Below are 20,173 nucleotides of genomic sequence, written 5' to 3'. Positions count from 1 at the left end.
GCCCAAAATCTTAAAATACATAGATGTGTACTTCATGTGCATAGTACTATAAGGGAAGAAAAATGCAAACTTTAAAGGCTGCAGGTTTCCTATAGCTGACTGCACACAATATTATTATATTTTAGTATAAAGCACCAACACATTACACAGTGCTGTATATTGAGGGGATCATTATGCAAATAAGTAACATACAATGCAAGAAACAGAAAGTAAAGATAACCCTTCCCAAAGGAGCTTACAATCCAAGACGCATGGGGAACAAATGATACATAACGTTGCGGAATAACTAGTGTAGCTGGTGGTAGGAAACATCTGTGTGCTTACTGTAAGGTAGAAGCATTATCACACACCAATACTAAAGCAGCTATTGGCGACTGGAATTTCTATTCAGCTACCGAGGTGTGGTAGAGTTGCAATGAGAAGAGACCACGGATGGTGGGACATGAAAGATGAACTAGTCCATGTGTGATAATCTAATAAATGTCAGGTAATTTTGACCACACTGCCAAAATTAACCCAGACCATATGTGTGTGGCCCAAAATTACTAGCAATCCTGATCAAAAGCTGATCATGAGCAGCCGGACCTGTGTGCAAGAAGCTGAATAATATTGTGTCAATAATATAATAATATATTTAGTCATAATATTTAGCTTAGCATTTTATTTTTCTTACAGTTAGTAAAGTTCATGGAAATTAATATCATCTATGCAAAGTGATCGTCTTTGTCTTTGTTTTAGATTAAACTTAAAGATATCTTTGAGACCCCCTCTGATATTGTGCTGATTCTAGAACTGGTAACAGGAGGAGAACTGTTTGACAGGTAATTGATCCATTATGTTAAATAAAACCGTCTGCTGTATGTTAGGTCTCTCAACACCTCACATTAAACCCCTCTTCATTATCAATGTCTCACCAGCATCTATCATGCTATATGCCTGATTCCGCTCCTGGTTTATCATAATAGTTAATGTACTCTGATCTGCTAAAATACATCATCAATAGCTGGTCTTAAGATCATTTAATCCCAATGCCAGATGGTGCCCCACTCTTTGTTGCGGTTCAAAGGCTTAATTAAATTTTCTTTTATATGTGGTCAAATTATTTTTTTCCCTATTGTGAAATGTTGGAAGCCTGGGTTATAAATGTAATTTCTCAATGCATGCCCACTGCCTCTGTGCTTCTATATTAGTTCTTTGTAGTTCATTTTTTTCATAATACAAACCCTTTAGTTTTTGGTGTAAATATAAAGTCCATTATTTTAATGTATGGGTCAAATTATTTCATTATTATTGTAATATATCATCACCATGGAATCTTATGTGTATATAATGTATGATCATTTGCATCCCTCCTTTTCAGGAATCCCTGCTCATTTTCACTTTCATATTCTGCCTGTTAGTAGCCTCATTAGTATACTGACATACCTAGAGCCACTGAAAAGGTTTGGGCCCAGTGCCACGACTATTTTTAAAATTATTATTTATTTATTTATGACACTGGAACTGAAAGCCCAATTCTAGGCTTCCAGTTCTAGTGCTAAGCCAGTTCACACATGTGCAGTGGGGCCCCACTGGTCTGGTGAGTGTCAAGACTCTCACCACTGCCATTCAGTAGCCCTAGGGAGTTGAGCATCGCGGCTTTCTTTTCTTGATAAATTAGGCAATAGAAGATTTTCTCTGGCTGCGATAGGAAATTTTCCATATGGCAAGGACTTGATAAATACTCCTTAGCCTCTAAGCTCCAGTGAGGAAGGAACTGATGTGAATGACACATTTTCTCTGTAGCTCTGTATAATATTGTGGCGCTATATAAACGATAATAAATAAATAGTTCTGCCACTACCTGCACCCACTATCATATACTATTGAGAGATGCAGGAGGACAGACTTCATTGCTGGGCCAACTCCAAATTCTGCTATAAAGCCCAGCAATGTAGTGTTCTGCCCCTAAATCCATCCTCCAATCACCAGCAGGCTCTACCCTTCTTATGGTTGCTACACAACAGGCTTAGGAAGGAGAGATCATATTTATGATTGGTGAAGGGATACCTTATGATGTAAGGAAAAGAGATGTGCTGTTTAGCCAGAGCATGACTCCCACTCCCAATTCCATGTACTATTACCCTGTTAATTAGATTATTGTCAGGCAGAGTATGTGAAAGAAAGTAAAAGTAAGCACATATACCTGAGATGAAGGAGAAATACATTAAGTGAAATACATTATAAATACACTATATTTCATTGTATTAGAAAGGCACATTACAATCAAATCAATTGGCATGAACATTACATAATACAATATAAAATACTTTGGGTAATTAGTGCTTATTCTTTAGAATCAGTACAACTTGTTGTTTTGATGTAATTGTGATGTATTTATTTAATCTAGAATATTTTAGAAAACATTGTATTTGTCTACTGCTCCATATATTCCCTAGGATAGTAGAACGTGGGTATTACAGTGAACGGGATGCAGCCTGTGTTGTACAGCAGATCCTGGAAGCAGTTGCTGTGAGTAGAGATTATTTTTTAAGTCGATGACATGTTAATACTAGGGAGATATGAATTTTCTTATTTTACATTGCGCTGCTTCCTTTAATTGAAGACTACACATGCATAGTTAATGTCTCATATATTATAGTGTATTTACAATCACATTCCTACAGCCATTGAGAGGTTAGATAATGGTGTATGTGCAGTAGAATTGTCATTTCACCATTTTAATGTGGTGAGCCATGTTTTGCTAATGAAAGCTACAAAGCTCAGCTAACATTTAATAGAGTGAGATAATCAGTTAATAGTACTTTCAAGGGAGGCATTTTCTTGTATTTCAACTGCATGCGGACACACGTATATTCACACAATAAAACGATACAATCAGTAAAGTTATAAATAATATTCAAGTAAGATCAGCGGGTATACATCTGCAAGAGAGCTTTAAAGGGTATATGTATTATTTATTGTATTATTATTGTAACATTGAATTTGAACTTATACAAGTCTCTTTCTCTCTCTCACTTTTACGTTCTTTTCAGCCTCGTTTTAAGGCTGCAGGTATTATAAGTTTCTGTGCCTGTATTCTAACGCCAACACTCTACTCCAAGAGTTGGAGATGTGGCTTATGGTGGTCTATTATTGTACTTGAGATCACTTACTGTTACAGTAACCATGACACAGAGTACAGTAAACGTGACCATGAGTGAGATTGTCATGATATAAGCATTGCTCTTATCAATGTGACCTGATTTTGCATCAATAATACACGGTGCACTTAGTGGTTAATAAATGCATTTGGTAGATATTGTAGCAGTTTTTTTTAAGGCACTTATAAATAATTTAAATAGATAGAGACATGTTTTAAAAAGATCATGGATTCGACACTTTAAAAAAGGTATGGTGGGGAGGTAAGAGGGACAGAGGAATTTGGGTCAAAAAGAATATCTCAGAACATAAGGTCTGCATCGTGAGATGATACTTACTACTGGTACATAAATAGACAACGCTTATGAGCACTGTTCACTGTATCTCACTGTAATCAACCAATTGGTAAAAAGAAGTACAAAAATATCATTTGAATTGATTTAGTACAAGTGCTAAATTGATAACTGGTAACATATTGCATTAATGCTTAACTTGCTAATTACAAGTGCTTCCCATGTCTGCTAACATAGACATGTATTTCTAATTTCATTGATATTACACAGTTTGCACCAGTATTGGATGAATTATTAAGTCTTTTTTTAATATATATTTCCAGTATCTACATGCGAATGGGGTCGTTCACCGTGACTTGAAACCAGAGAATCTCCTCTATGCAGACATGTCTCCAAATTCCCTCCTAAAAATTGGTAATGTGATATCAATGGACATGCTTCACAAGCAAATTAAGGCATGTAATAAAGCATGCCATTAAAATATATCATATAAATCAAATTAACACAGGGGTAGCTTTACTAAAAATCATGTGTGGCAGCGGCTTGAAACCACAGCACCCCACCGTGCAAGTTTGTGCTCACAATAATTCACAAGTCAATAGTGGTTCCATCCATGTTATAAATGACAAGACAGTTCAAACAGCATGCTGTTTTTCGCCTCTCACAACCACCTCTTTTGATGTGGTTGTTTTGCTGGCTATTGTCCAGCATTGTTTAAACCACTGCTTAGAAAAATCTGACTGTATTTTTATCATGTTTAAAATCGCGATAGCAATTTGCAATGTGGTGCTTTGTTAAACTGTGGTTTTCAGGCAGTGTAATGGCGGTTTGGCCTTTAATAAATCTGGTGGTTTTAAAACCGGTGAAAACTAGTGTTTTCATGCAAGTGCCCTTTAGTAAATCTAGCCCTTAATGTCAGCTCAACTCTTGAATGTAAAACCCTATTATTTACATACTTGTCTCATATTTGGAGGGATTTGTTTTGTTTTTTAGTATTTGTTCAGGGCAAGCAAGCAAGCTATTATATATCACTTTTCTTCTTATTGTATGTATGAGAGTAAACACTACTGCAGTTAATATAAATTGTGCATCTAGAGCAGCCAACAGGGGACACTGCATTAGAATGTGCCCATGCCATGCACTCCAACATTACCCATTGGAAATTCAAGACAGAATACCCAGATCTGTCAATACCATACCTATTATTATCAAGATCACAACTGTTTTGTGCATCAAAAATTAGGACAGGTCCAGGAAATCTAGACTGTTTGCAGATATACACATTATCCAAAATGTCCTGGGGTGGGTTCCTTACATTTTATGTGGCAGAACGCAGTAATTTGGGGTGTGATCAAACAGTATAATGGGTGGTACAAATTGGCAGTAAAAATGTCCATGCCCAAATGGGCTTACAATTTAATTGTGTTGTATAGATCAGAGTCATGGTCTGAGTAGATCGGAAGACTGACCTAAAGTGTCACGATCTTCTAAATTAGTAATGTTGAAAAATGTTGCAAAATTTTAAGGGTGGATTAAAGGCCACAGTTTTGCTCTAATAACTAATTAGAGCATAGAAAGGGTCAAATAGCCACATCTAAGCCCCTTCTATAAAAGACTGGAACCACAGCATACATGGTCAGGTGATAGAAAGGCGCATTCCAAAAGATATACTAAATGCAGAAATACTGCTTTAATCAAAATTATTAATTCAATAGAGTGTGTATTGAACAGTTGTTATTTATTATTAGGATTGTGGGTTGGTTTATGCCTACAAATCCGAATTTATAATAAAACTACAGTATGTTATCTAAATATAGTCAGCAATAATGCATGAGATTCTATTTATTATCTTCACCTGGAGTGAAAATTCTGCAATGATGGTCGATAAGATGGGTCATTTATATATATGGTGCTGAAAAACAGGCACTCAGGGATTAGGACTAGAGACTTGCTAGGTTCAGCAATCCAGCAAAGTTGTATACAGGCCAGGAAGACAGCTGGATTCTGAATCATGCATTTTATGACCTACTGATGCTATCAAAATGTATGGCATCATCTTAGCTCAGCACCGACTGGTCTCTTCCAGGTTCCCGTAAATCCTGGGTCGACCTGGAGAGAGGCCTCAATATTGCATTCCCACTGGCTGATCATCTCTGGATTCCCAGGTCCTGGAGACCCCCCAGGCTACCCTCCCACGTCTCACGAGTGATGCACTTACAACCTGGGACAAATTCCTAAAGACCTCTAACGTTGTCAACCTCCCTACCTCTAATCTCTCCCTCCTTGCAGTATCGAAATTTACTCCCAATCTAAATCTCTCCCTGTGGTATTCAAGGGGCATCACTAATCTCAAAATGAATGTCATGTTAGTAAACTAGTACAAGGCTTATACAAAATTATTGTTGAGTTAATGATGCAGTTATGTCGGATTGCCATGTAACATCGGGCATTAATCAGACTATAATTCCTTGCTCAACTCAAAGAAAAACCCTGGTTTTTAATCCAAACTGTAGAAGTGGAAAAGCTAATGAATACATACTTGTTTTGATATCAAACCTTCTTTAGCAGGCACATATTTGCTTCAGCCCAACTGTTTAAATGACCTCACTTTCTCAATTTTTTATGTTTATCTATCCTGTCTCTTTTGTTCCTGCCCTATTTCTACAAGCCACCTCCTCGTCTATATGGCTTTGAGGATAAATTTATTTTTTGATATATGCACGGAATTTGGATGTCATACTATAAAAGCTTAAGGATTAACATGAATATAACTATGCATTAAGAAAGGGAAATAGATGGACAGTAATAGTGGTAAAGTGAAACTCATAAGTGGAATTCCAGCTATTGCGTAAAAAAACTAAATTAGACAACTAGGGGCAGAATAGACACTTTTTATTACCAAAGACACAGGGGTGTAAAAAACAGATAAAATGAATACTACAGAAAATACAATACACTATACACATCAATATTTTTTGAGACACTGGCACTTTGGCAAGATTTTTAACCAATACTAGAGGGTGCCTGGTGTGAGGCCAGCAGTAGCTACTCAAAATCTGACAGTATGTTTTATGTAGGAATTTGTGAGTTTTTCTGATCTTGGTAAAAAAAAATAAAAAAGGTACAAGCTCCTTCCCTCAAAGCTTAATTTTTATTAAACTAAAACTATTAGATAATTATAAACATTTCTCAATATGCATTTACACATTTGTAATTGTGTCGTGAACATAGAGAACTTACAGTTACTTATAAGGGTTAACCCATCACATCATTGTGGGGAATAAGGCCTAAATCATAACTGCAGTGTAAATATGGTATATTAATGGAATCCATTGATAAGTTGAGCTACTAAAGTGTAAAATGTGAAGTCAAGAGTATGTTGTGTGTGTATTCAGAGACTCTGCACATCCCAGTGTGAGAAGATAGCAGTGTCACCTGGGGCCGCTTCAAAGAGCCCCTGCTGTGAGATATATTCTGGCCTGGGATGGAGTTTTGACACCTGAATAGACTTTTAGGAATCGCTCAGCAGGGTGTCTGGCTCAAAGAGCCCATGGGCTGACTTGGCTATATGTGATATAGACAAAAATAATTCAGTTTTAAAATATGCCACTTAAAATCAATAAAAGTAATGATCAACCACATATTCCTCAATAGCATGATGAAGGGCAGCTCATTTAAGAATTCTGCCCCACAGAGAAGTTAAGGAAATGAATGTAAGCCCTACGAATACTGTATTTAGGCATTTGGTATCAAAAGATGGACAAATTCATAGGGGATATATTAATAATAAAATTGGGTCTGTGTGACGCTCCACAGAAAAGTTAGGTCACATAGTAGAATTGGGTAGTAAATCAGACAACATGCAAATGGTGATTGAAAAAAGTATCACAGACCCCAACCCCCCAGGAGGTGTAAAGGTGTCTTTAAAAATCTGAGACCAGTTACAACAAATTGTCAGTCTTTTGGGAAAATCAATCCATATTGATAAGCTGTCCATCTTCCTAGCCAATTTCCCATGGCACAGAATATGCAACTCATGTAAGTGATGCTCTGAATGCAACTCCTTTTATTTTAAACTGCTTTGCTTGTGTATGTTATATCAGTTGTATTTATTTACATCTGAATACCCTTTACTTTTGTTTATTAAATCTATAATTTAATTTGTGGTGTCCTTGATACTCTAAGGAATCCATTAGACTGTTAAGAAAAAATAGCTTGACCAAGTTAACCCTTTGAATGCCAGTGTGTGATTTGTTAATACATTTGATTAACAAGCTAAGTGTGTGCTTGCATTTACATTTGTGTAACAGTCTGGAGGTGTGAAGAGTTAACCCTGTGTTTGCTGGTGTGGGCCTTTTTAGCCTGTGGGTAACTGTGGGTAACTAGAAGCCTTGTGTGCCAGTGTGGGACAGTATATTGGGGACAGTGTCCTATTGCCCATATTCAATAGGTGGTGGCAAACCTGAAGCGTGTGGGGATGTGAGCGCTGTCGGCGATTCAGTAGGTCTTTAACCTGTATGATAGGTAGAGAGAGGCTGCGGGCTGGAATCGTGTGCAAACTCATACAGCAAACATCCCAAAGTCACGGCAGCTGTGAGCGTGTTCGTGACAAATTGCATTAGACACAATGAAATTATATTTTCAGCAAAGACAAAATATATTAATTAGCATACAGAAATATGACCACACAAACATACATTCTTCAACAGGACATGAATTACACAAGTGAAAACTGGCCATTAAAGAGGATGCTCAAAGCCTAGGTTGGCCCTTATAGCATACTTCATGCAAGGAATTTTTCTTTATTGTCTTATCTGTTATCACAAAATCACTAAGAAAATACACCTGTTGCTGTGTTTTTATGTAAGAATTATGTGTGCTTTTCAAGTTTGTAACGCACACTTTTTAATGATGGCCTGGCCAACCTGTAGTTCTTGAGGTGTTGTGAAACTATGAGGTCCAGCATGCTTTGCCAGGATATATAAAGTCAATAGCTGGCAAGGTATGCTGGGAGTTGTAGTTTTACAACACATGGAGAGTCACAGGTTGGCCAGGCCCTCTTCTAATGGGATTGACTTGTAACTATAATGTGTCATTTTGTATGATTAGATTGTTCTATCTAGCACAAATATTTATTAATATGTGAAAATCTGCAGGCTGAGCTGATTAACACCTGCTGATGTCATATACACTACAGAGAGAGGACCGTGAGATGCACAGTTGGATATTTACTAACATTGCTTATCAGCAAATCTGCACTAAAACCATGGCAACCAATCAGACATGTGTATCCATTATCTAATTTGCATCAACCAGGTAAAAGCTACTTGGTTTTAGTTTAGGTTTGAGGGTAATATTTTCTATTTGTATGCACAATAAGTTTTATTTTTACTTTATTTTCCTAAAAATGTTCAGCATGACACATGGTAAGTGTTGTAATTCTGTAAGTGTCCTGCTGTTGTACACATCCTAGCATACCCTGTTCTAGTTCATCAATTATTATTATTCATTGTTAAAGCGGACTTTGGATTGTCCAAAATTGTCGATGACCAGGTTGCCATGAAGACTGTATGTGGAACACCAGGTTACTGTGGTAAGTACAGTGCATTATATGCATGGAATACATAATGTATAGCAGGTTACATGTGTCTATAAATGTAGAAGATCAATTAAACATATAGTTTTAATTATACAAAACGGTAACCATTATACCATTATAAATATAGGGAGCTAATGTCCTAGAAGATGGTGGCTCTTTGATTTTCACTGAACCTGCATCAGTGAGCAAGAAAAACAGCAGCAATTATTTTGTGATATTATGCAGTTGAAACTTTTCTACATGTGCTGCTATTATTGGCAGGGGCACCATTAGAGGATTTAGGAGTGAATGAATGGGGTGGCCAGTGGTGAAAAGAAGGAGGAAGACCCAGCATTCCCAGGCTCCACATCAAGACAAGCGCCCAGCTCTACTTGCTTATTGCTAGAAATACTGTCAATCAACTTTCACTAACAGCTGATCAATAACTCCCGGCACTTTGATTGTGAACTCTGGCAGCCTTTTGGAGACCCACTATGTATGCAGCCTCCAGGAAACAGTCAAATCTGCACAGCGCTGCGGAATCAGTGGCGCTATATAAATAAATGATGATGAATGCAGAGGTCAGGGCAGACAGCGTTCCAGAGAGAAGTCATAGTCCAAATGTAGAGGTAAAGGCCAGATTCAGAACGTGGCTAAACGCACAGCAGGAGATCCGCACATATAGCATTACTACATCTATAACAGGCACAGCAGAATGGAGCTTCGTGTACTATAATTGTGCAGGCAGACAATAAGAAAGCTCCCGATCCAGGATCCCATAATATTCACAGTCAGGGCCGTAACTAGGGCTGTGTGACAGGGACGACCGCCCTGGGCGCAATGCTGAAGGGCGGCACAATTTAGAAATATTTTAGGTTCATTTGGTTAAAATTGAGGGCTAGGGGGACAGAATTTGTCTGTCTCGCTCCAGGCACTAGAATTCTAAGTTACGACTCTGTTCACAGTAGTGCGATCACATGAGTGCACTGCACTATATGCTCGGCTGTTCAGAGACGTATAATCATATTAACCGAGCAAACAGCGAGGGAGGGTGATCGTGGTTGAGTGCATCTGCTCACACCGATCCTTATATCGGCTTTGTTTTGTATATATTGCCAATAAAATGGGCTCTGTATTGTACACATGCCACAGGAATAGACTGTATACTATTCATCAGAATGGGCCTATTATGCATGCATGTTGGTAAAATTGTTCTGTCTGCAATCTGCCATGTGGTCCAGTTGCTTGACCTAAGCACGGAATGGCAGCATCACAAATGTTGAAAAAAAATTATTTTCTGACTAATCTAGTGGGGTTTTTTCCCATAAATGAGCTTCACTAGAATTTTGTGTTTATATATATTTTTTATTAATTTTTGCATGCGCACTCATCAATAGTTTACTTTTTAGGATTACTTGAAATGCTTTTCCAATGAAAGTAATACCTGGTCATCCTAGATTTTATTTATTACCAGACCAGGCACAAATACTTACGGGGTAGCTTTTCTTTTTTAGTATTACATTAGCTAGACATGTACTATTCATACATTATTTTCAAACCAATTACTAATTTCTGTAAAGAAAAAAACATTCTAAATTACAAGACTTTTCATTCAATTTTACTTTCAGCTCCAGAAATTCTTCATGGGTCCCCTTATGGTCCAGAAGTTGACTTGTGGTCTGTTGGAGTCATTACATACATCCTGTAAGAATTTGTTGTGTGTTATATTGTATTGCATTGTAAAAGATCAGTACCTGCTTTAAATTAGTTGATACTCCTGAATGACAAAAATTAAAGGAGCCCATACAAGCTGTGATTTTTGCAGCTAGTTAAGCAGTTTTAAACCTTATAAGTTGCAAATACATTTTCCATGAGCATGGACCCAAAAAGAATATTGATCCAGTTTAGCATTTGATTTGGATTTATTGGATGGCGGATGGCAACTGCATCTTACGATGTATGGATCTTAAAATAGAACATCTCACATATATTTAAATAAATCTCCACAATTTCTAGTAATATAATTTGCAAAATACAGTTAACTTTTCTGGTAACTTTAAATTTGTTACAACAATGTTGTATCTATCAAACCATAAAAATATTAACCATTACTGCTCCAGAGAAGTTGGTAATTTGCTGTTATCCAATTAAAATGCTGAATTTATTATTTACCTCAGTTGCAGACAGTTTGTCTCTCCCGCTCAGCCCTCTTGAAGCATCTATCTTCTTTTAGCCTAATGGTGGCCTAACTACACATTGAGCACTTATACTTTGTATTTGCCTACAAATAGGATGCACTGTAAATGCCAGTTTCCCCTCACACTAAAAATCGATAGGTTCTTTCAAACGGATGGAGTACGATTTTACGATACTGATAATTCCGACATAGATTATACATACTTGCCTACTTTTGGCAAGTTGTATCCGGGAAGGGGCGTGTCTAAAGGGCAGGAGGGGGGGAGGCAATTGCATAATTTTGGCCGCGCCCCATGACAAATATGCCGTTTTGTCACAGGGGCAGGGTCAAAATGACGCGAATCACGTCATTTTAGCCCCACAATTGCGGGAGACTTGCCAGGTCTCCCGGGAGTCCGTGAGACTGACCCGAATTTCGGGAGTCTCCCGGACTTTCCGGGAGCATTGGCAAGTTTGAGATTATACCTACAAAACAATTCCGATTCCAAGAATGCCTATAAGATGAAAATGCAGACTTACAATAAAAAAGACAGTGTAGATTACTGACATGCCTCCTATATATTCCGATTGCACTTAATGCCGGCAGTTTATGGTAAGTCTGGATTTCCAACTTATAGGCATTCTTGAAATTGGAATTGTTTTGTAGGTATACTCTGTGTCAGAATTATTAGTATCGCTAACATGACTACAACCATCACATACAGTTCTCCAACCCTCAAATTGACACTTTTTTTTTTCATTTCAAGAACAATAAAAAAGCAGCCTCAAAACAACTTTGGTGCCCCCACATTACTCTTAAAATACAACCACATACTTCAAAATACCACTACCACACTCAGATTTGCCACTTTCTCCAAAATAGCCCCACATGCCCTTAGACCCCACTTGTCACAAAATGCCAATTTATTATTTGTATTATTGTACACGTAAAACCTTGTATAGCATGGCTTTACACTAATGTGCCCATTATAGAAACAGCCAGGTATTCCTTCTATCATTCTCAGATGAAGCACAAGGTCCGCAACGCCAATTCAGCTCTCAGTCTCCACTGACAATGCGCAGTGTCAGGGAGTGGGCCAGAAAAAATATAAGTTTTACCAGGCAACCTACACTTCCTATTACAACCCTAGTGTTTGGCCTGGGAAAGAAAAAGAAGCCAGGGGGAGAGCCTGGGCACTGCCCAGTCAGCAAGTGAAAAGGCTTGACCAGGTGCTGACAAAGTAGTCGGTGGGCTTATCTCTACATGGCGGCATAGCTTGGTGTGTGGTAGGGGGATGCAGGTGAAGGCTAGGCGGGCCACCTGTTACCCACAGCTGCAATAAATCAAGCCACACATATCAATAAAGACATATATTTTACTATATATAGTGGAGAACAGCATGCTGTGTCAGTGAAGAGCATATAATGCAACTCAAATAGCTATATGTTTGTCTGATTGACATCACAATAAATATATTCAGACTTGGTCATACATAAGCAAGTCAAAGACCTAGCAAATGCTTCCTTTAAAGCTAGTGTCAAAGTTGAATAATTGGATGAAAGAAAGTATACTGATTAATACTGTTTTACCGTGCAATTGCGATCAGTACGCCACGTGTTGTGACGCAATCGCACGATAAATAACGCATGCATACACTTACACATTCACTCGTACATAGTTTATTTTTATAATAGTTACAACCCACAGTTGTTTATGAACAAATGTTATTGAATTTCTAGTTATATATGATAATGGTAAGAAGCACTTTATTGAGATCTAAGGTTCAGGTTACAGGAAACATATCATGTTTGGTGTCATTCTAGTCCCCTATTTATCCTTAGTGATTCGGTTCGTGTATGCTAGTTATGGAATTAGTGATCAGAATGGTATTGTGTGTATAATGTAAATAGACCAGTTTGAACTAGCTTTCGGCGGGAAGATTAGTATGCATCTGATCAGAAAGCTGACCCCCACCCTTGGAGGGTGTCGTTTGAACTGACCTATAAACTACACTATACTGGACTGTCCTGGAGCTGAACCTATGGAAACATGCCAAGTCATCTGTATTGTATTTACTGTATATATGTATATATGTATATTATGTTCTCTGGAATCCGCTTGCAGTCTCTTTGACCACAGACTTCAGCATTGATTGACTGTAAGCTGGATCCAGCTGAGCGTACTTATTTATTTAATTGTTATTATTTTGCTTTTGCTAATCGCTTTGTGAGTTGGAACCACACAAATCGCATAGACAATGATTATTGGTAAACGATAAAATAACTTTAATTCTAGCTTCATGTAAACTGATTTGTCAGGTGACATCTTCAGCATGGGCTTGACCATATTTTTTTAAAAAAAGAAGTCCTATTTGAATTCTTTAAATGTCACAATCAAATAGATAATGTCCACAGAATGTTTCATGTATTAGTCTGAAGGCTCTAACCTTCATATAAAACTCATGTCTATTAAGCTTTCCATAAGCATGGTGCTTTTACCTTCTAAGTTTGTTTTAGACAACAAAATAATTGCATAATCAAATTATGATCCATTTGGACTGAATAGAATTTTAATTGTGTTTTCTGGAAAATACTGAGAGATCTGTGCATGCTATTTTGTTCTGTTCACATGACCCACCACCCCAATGGCTAGGCCCACACCTCCTTACATTTAAAGGTACAGATATTCAGGAATATTGACAAGTATGTAAATGTAACAATTTCACCCTTTGTATGACCATATTGTATACAAACACAGCCACTCAGAAAACATGCTGAATAAACACCTCACAAAATAGATACCTGGTTAAGTATTTTCACACTGATCATCAGTATGTTTTTATAGTAACAGTAGTGACAAATTAAAGGTAGTTAATAAAGTTAAACAACTATATAAATTGTATCAAAAAGAAATAGATAGTGCAGCGCGTAACTCCAATTAGACCTAGAAAGTTCAATTAAAGTCCAAGTTGGACATAGGAATTCCTATGTTCAGGAGGCAGCCACTATTCCCACAAAGCCAGATGGTGACCTGGAATAATCTATAATAAAACAAATGGGGAGGGGCGCCACATAGTATAATACTGTATATATTAAAAATACAGAAGATGTGCCAAGAACAAGAAATTCAATCATCCATATGGGTGATAAGAGGAGAAATTTTATAACACTCAAACAACAAGGGTGAATATAAAAAGATCAATGACACACTAGAACTCCTGCACCTCACCAATATAAAATGTGTGTACCAGATATAAATTCTTTAAAGCTTATCTGTATAAATGATGATGATTCTTCACATAGGGTACACTCTATTTCCACCCTTCAGGTATACGCTGGGCAGGAGTCATAAATAGTGCTTCTGGAGTCCAGGAGTGTTACTCAGTGATAACCAGATTATGTAGACGGAAAAAACTCATATAGTATAATACTGTATAGCACCAAATTTATTACATACAAAATGCAGAAATGCACTTACATGAATAAAAATAATATATGCTTATCTGGGTATCTTTAAAAAATGGAAGACCATCACAAATGGAGCTGCATACAGGCAGTTCAGCTAATTCCAACTGCTCCGGAGCACATCACCGATGGCAGAACATGTGGTCACAAGATCCCTATTAGCCCTTAACTATATAAATTGTCTTGTCTTTATAGGTTATGTGGGTTTGAACCATTCTTTGATGCGCGAGGTGATCAGTACATGTACAGCAGGATTCTGAATTGTGACTTTGAGTTCATTTCTCCCTGGTGGGATGAAATCTCATTGAATGCCAAGGACTTGGTAAGAAACATAAAAGTAGCCAACCATATGTTAATTTATCTAATTAGTCCAAGAGAGTAATCACACGCCTCCCATGTGAAGTGACCAGGTAAGTGGCAAGTATTAAAGTATTAGAGGCAAAGTTGAAACACCCAGACTGATATGCAATTAAGTTAAAATGTGTACAGCAGGACAGCCCTCTTAAATCCGGATGAGATCCCGGATTTAAGAGGGCTTGTACACAAGGGATACACTGCGCAGCTGAGGCCCTGAAGCAGAACGATAAATATGTCCATTTTAAAATACAGCAAAGAAACCTGAGAAAACAAATGGGTGTGTCACGTGCCCCTGCAGACAAAGCTTTGGAAGATGAAGACGAGGAGATCGTCATCTCCCAGAGCACTCCTATAACACAGATGGATATAGTGAACCCAGTGAAAAACAAAGTAAGTGGTCACACATACAAGAGAGAAGCAATTGAAAGGATGATTGGAAACAAACTTCAGCACTTATAGCACATGTAGGTAACATTGGCACACAGCGGTAGCTGAAAGGAAAAGTGGTGCAAGATGGAATTGTCCTTGGGACCCTCCCACCCACCCTTATAATGGATCTTAAAAAGGACATGTACATTTTAACAAAGCAAGCACTTCAAGGACAAGGTGTGCCACTTTTGTGGCTGAAGTGCTTGGTTTGTTTCGGCCCCCACAAAAGTAACAATGGGCTTAAGGCAGCTAAGGTAACAGCGCTGTCAATGAACTCTACAGTGGCAAAATCTTGTCATCATCTTCAGCCTCATCCTCACTCTCATCAGTGTGTACATCATCGTAACACAATATTAATTCAACCCCGCAGGAAACCACCATTACAGAAGTCTCTGTAACATAAATGTCAAAAACAAAAATGGAAAAGAAAAAGCTTTTACCTTTTTTAAAGAAAAAAAACATCTTTAATAAAGGTGAAACTTCTGTAGAAAAACATATAATTGCCAACATGTCATTTTACCCAAATATTAATAAGCATTCCAGCATCAGCTAGCTTCCTTCTCTCAGCTGGATCCCAGCACCTGCAATCTACATTATCATCATACTCATCAGTGTGTACATCATCATTACTCAATACTAATTAATCCTGGCTCGAATCCAGCATTACAAAAGTCTCTGTACTTTGATCTAAATGCCAGTAAATGCCTTCGTGTAATATGTAGTTCATTTTATGACAGAGCTGTCACGATTTTTGGGCAATTCTTTTAGACCAGACCATATGTCAAAATGTTCTGCTGAATCACCTGCATCATCCTTGGGTCTCTTAGAAAAGCTTAATTGTTTCCTAGCAGCCGTAGTCTGAAAACCTGAAGGAGGGCACACCGTCGTGTCATGTACCACTTTAACTGTCAACTTGCTCACCAGGAGCTCATTGCATCTCTTGTGATCTGGGACAGTGGGAAATAAAGAGAAGACATAGCTCTTAAACCTAGGATCAAGCATAGTCGCCAAAATGTAGTCATACAATTTCCAGATAACTCTTCGATCCAGGCGAAGTGATTAAACTACTTCATCTACAACTACAAGTCCGACATACTTAGTGTAATTTCTTTGTTTCATTTCCTCCTTCAATTTTTCAAGGTGCTTTTTACCAAAAGTCTAATTAAGGGAATCGCTTTGCTCAAGCTATCAGTGTCTACTTTGAATTGTTTCAGCACCTTGCACAACACGGAAAGTATTCTCCACTGTGCTGGTTTAAAATACATTCTCCCTCCTTTCCCAGTGTCATGGCTTGTGGAGTAAGTGTAGATGGCTTTTCGCTGTTCCTTCATCCTCACAAGCATATAAACTGTGGAAGTCCACCTTACTACCACCTCTTGCTTCAGTTGGTGGCAGGGCAAAATAAATTGTTTTTGCAGCTGCTGCAATTTCCTACATGCTGTTGCAGAATGCCGAAAAAGTCCCGACATTTTTCGGGCCACAGACAGCATCTCCTTAATGTCCCTGTCATTTTTCAAAAAGCTCTGTACCACCAAGTAGATTGTGTGAACAAAGCAGGGAATGTGATGGAGATCATCCAGAAGTAATGCTCTCACAATATTGGTGGCGTTATCATAAATGACATATCCTCAGGAGAGTCCAAGTCATGAGTCCAAGTCTAAGCCATGTTGCAATGACATCCCTTAGTTTTTCAAAAAGGTTGTCATCGGTATGCCTCTTAGTGAAGCCGCTGATACACAGAGTAGCCTGCCTCAGGATAATCTGGCGTTGTTGGGTACAAGCTGCTGCTGTTCCTGCTGCTGAAGGCAATTCACCAACCCAGAGGGCTGTCACAGTCACATAATCTTTAGTTTGCCCAGTTCCGCTTGTCTACATATCTGTGGTTAAGTGTACAGTGGTTAGAATGGCATTTTGTAGCCCGGTAATTACATTTTATGGAACCTTCTGGTAGTCGTGAGGAATTGCTTTTCTAGCAAAATGGTGTCATGATGGAATTTGGTAACAGGGACACAGGACCTCAATTAACTGTCTAAAACCAGCAGCATTAATTATGGATATTGGACACAAATCTAATACTAGCATAGTCGCCATGGCGTCTGTGATCCGCTTTTCAACTGGGTGACAGCTTTAATTCTTGTTTCATATTGCAAAGGATTGTTTAACAGTCAATTGTTGTAAACTACAAGTAGTCTTCTTCTTGGTCTACTTCTGGGTTGAAGATCCACCCCCAGCAGCAGCAGCGGGACTAACGCTGAAGAATTCTTCAGAGTAATCCTGGATAGAGGAGAAGTCATCTATAGCCTTAGCAACTTGGATGCAGGACTAACTCCGATCACTAGTGAGGATATTGATGAGTAAGGTGTTGTCAGTGTGGATTTACAAACACTACAAATGGCTAGGCAACTGTTGTCAGGATTGGGTAAAAATAATTAGATCCATAAGAGGTGGATTTTTTGGTCTTATGCCCAGGCATGACAATAGCCTTTTTCTTATCACTGGCAAGAGCTGCTTCCACTGGTGCAGGACTTACACAAACAACATCATCCTCATAAACATCCTCATTAGCACCTTCGTCAGCTACACAATTATTCCCCTCATCCTGTTGCAAATATAAAGTGGTATCCTACATTTGTGTATCACCGGCTACACTAAGAGGCATACCGCTGAAAACCTGTTTGAAAAACTAAGGGATGTCATTGCAACAGGCTTATCCCACTTGGATTCTCCTGAGCATATGTCATTTGTGATAACGCCACCAATATTGTGAGAGCATTACAGCGGGGAGAATTCCATCACATTGCCTGTTTTGCTCACACAATCAACTTGGTTGTACCGAGCTTTTTAAAAAATGACAGGGACATGCAAGAGATGCTGTCTGTGTTCATAAATAGTTTGTGTCATTTTCAGCATTCTGCAACAGCATGTAGGAGATTGCAGCTGCTGCAAGAATCGAATTTGAGGGGAAATGTACTTTAGTCCAGCGCAGTGCAGAATACTTTCCATGTTGTGCAAGGTGCTGAAACCAGTCTAAATAGTCACCTGTGAAGTGATAGCTTGAGTCAAGTGATTCCCCTAATTAGACTTTTGGAAAAGCAGCTAGAGAAATTGAAGGAGGATATGAAACTAAACAATTCTGCTAACTATGTAGGACTTGTAGATCAAGTACTTTATTCGCTTTGCTAGAATCCAAGAGTTATCAACATCTTGAAATCAGATCACTACATTTTGACAACTGTGCATGATCCTAGATTTATGAGCTATGTCATCTCTTTCCAGCTGACCCAGATCTCAAAAGATGCAATAAGCTCCTGGTCAGCAAGCTGCCAGCTCAAGTGGTACATGACTCGATGACTCATCCTCCCTCAGTTTCTTTGGCAACTGTAGCTAGGAAAAAACTTTCCCAAGACACCCAGTGGTGATGCAGATGAGTCAGCACAGAATGGAGAGAATGAAGCTAGCTGATGCTGGTATGCTTGTTAATACTTTGGTAGAATGGCATGTTGGCAATTTTATGTTTCTCTACAGTAAACTTTCACCTTTATTAGATAGGTGTTTGTTTTCTTTAAAAAGGTACAAGCTTTTTCTTTTACATTTTTGTTTCCCTGACTTAAAACCACTATGCACTTGAACAAAGGCTTTAGCACATGACATAAGGGGATTAGTATCATCATGACTGAGACTGTGAGACTGGAGAGTGACAAGAACACTGCTACCCCTGTTTCTGTGTGACCAACAGCACTGAGACTGTTGAGTGACAAGAACAATGTTACTGGAGTGTGACAAGGACACTGCCACCCCTTCTGTTTCTATATGAGCTATGACTAGACTGTAGCCTGACAACAACACTGGGACCTCTTCTGTTTCTGTGTGAGCTATAACTCAGTAGAATGTCACTGGAGACCTTTTAGAAAACTGCCACCCCTCTTTCTGTTTTAGATATGATACTGCCCAACTGCACTAGAGACTTCCAGAACCGTGCTACCCCCTCAGTGTCTGTCTGTGAAATGGCGCCGGATCTCGCGAGATCCGACGACGCAACAATGACGTTTTGCCTCATTTTCACTTCCGAGGACTAGTCAAAGTACCGTACCGGCTTGGCTTGGCTTGGTGCTCAGATCGGCAAAGTTTGGGTGGGCTCGGTTTTTCGGAGAACCGATCCCGAGCCTTAGTTTTAACCTTTATTAATTTAAATATAATGTGGTAGAGTGGAGTGCTTCGCTTTGTGTTTTTTTAGTTGTTTGAAAATACAGAAATGAAAGGCATATTGTGGTTGTGCTAGATCTTTAGGCTTTGTTGTTAGTATAGTGTGCGTGAAAATTACTAATAGCAGAGAAACATTTATTATTGGGGCCAGTGACTAGGCCTAACACTGTGTCCTGTAATCGGTGAACATATTTACCAGGTATGGGACCATAAGTACTCTTTCCAAGGCTGGCTTTGTGGAGGGGCTGGAGAAGAAGGGATTTGTGGGGACCCCAAGTCTTCCTGCATATACTGTATGCTGGAGTAGAAAGAAAATGCTGACAGTTGACATCTGGTGCTGGCAGTCACAGACAACGGATGGAGTGTGCATTTTTTTAAGGCATCACATTGTGTGAGCCATTATATGGTACTATACTATCATATGGGAAAGGGAGCAATAGGTGTGGGATAGAAACAAAAAGCAATGGGTATGAATAAATCAATGTGCTAGTGTGTCAATATGATTCAATCAAATTTAACCTAATATTCTCTT

At 38.5% G+C, this 20,173-nt stretch overlaps 1 protein-coding gene across 1 annotated transcript in view; it reads left to right on the top strand.

Moving 5' to 3' along the window:
• Positions 1-20,173, top strand: part of LOC142150492 (calcium/calmodulin-dependent protein kinase type IV-like) — a 65,901-nt gene that overhangs the window by 38,569 nt on the left and 7,159 nt on the right. The window contains exons 5-10 of the mRNA XM_075205692.1: positions 739-821; positions 2,439-2,511; positions 3,758-3,848; positions 8,953-9,027; positions 10,641-10,716; positions 14,848-14,974. Coding sequence (XP_075061793.1) covers positions 739-821; positions 2,439-2,511; positions 3,758-3,848; positions 8,953-9,027; positions 10,641-10,716; positions 14,848-14,974 — 525 coding nt within the window. The remainder of the gene's footprint in view (positions 1-738; positions 822-2,438; positions 2,512-3,757; positions 3,849-8,952; positions 9,028-10,640; positions 10,717-14,847; positions 14,975-20,173) is intronic.

Source organism: Mixophyes fleayi, chromosome 1 (assembly GCF_038048845.1).
Source record: "Mixophyes fleayi isolate aMixFle1 chromosome 1, aMixFle1.hap1, whole genome shotgun sequence".
NCBI lineage: Eukaryota > Metazoa > Chordata > Amphibia > Anura > Limnodynastidae > Mixophyes > Mixophyes fleayi.
This window is presented reverse-complemented; position numbering and strand designations above follow the sequence as displayed.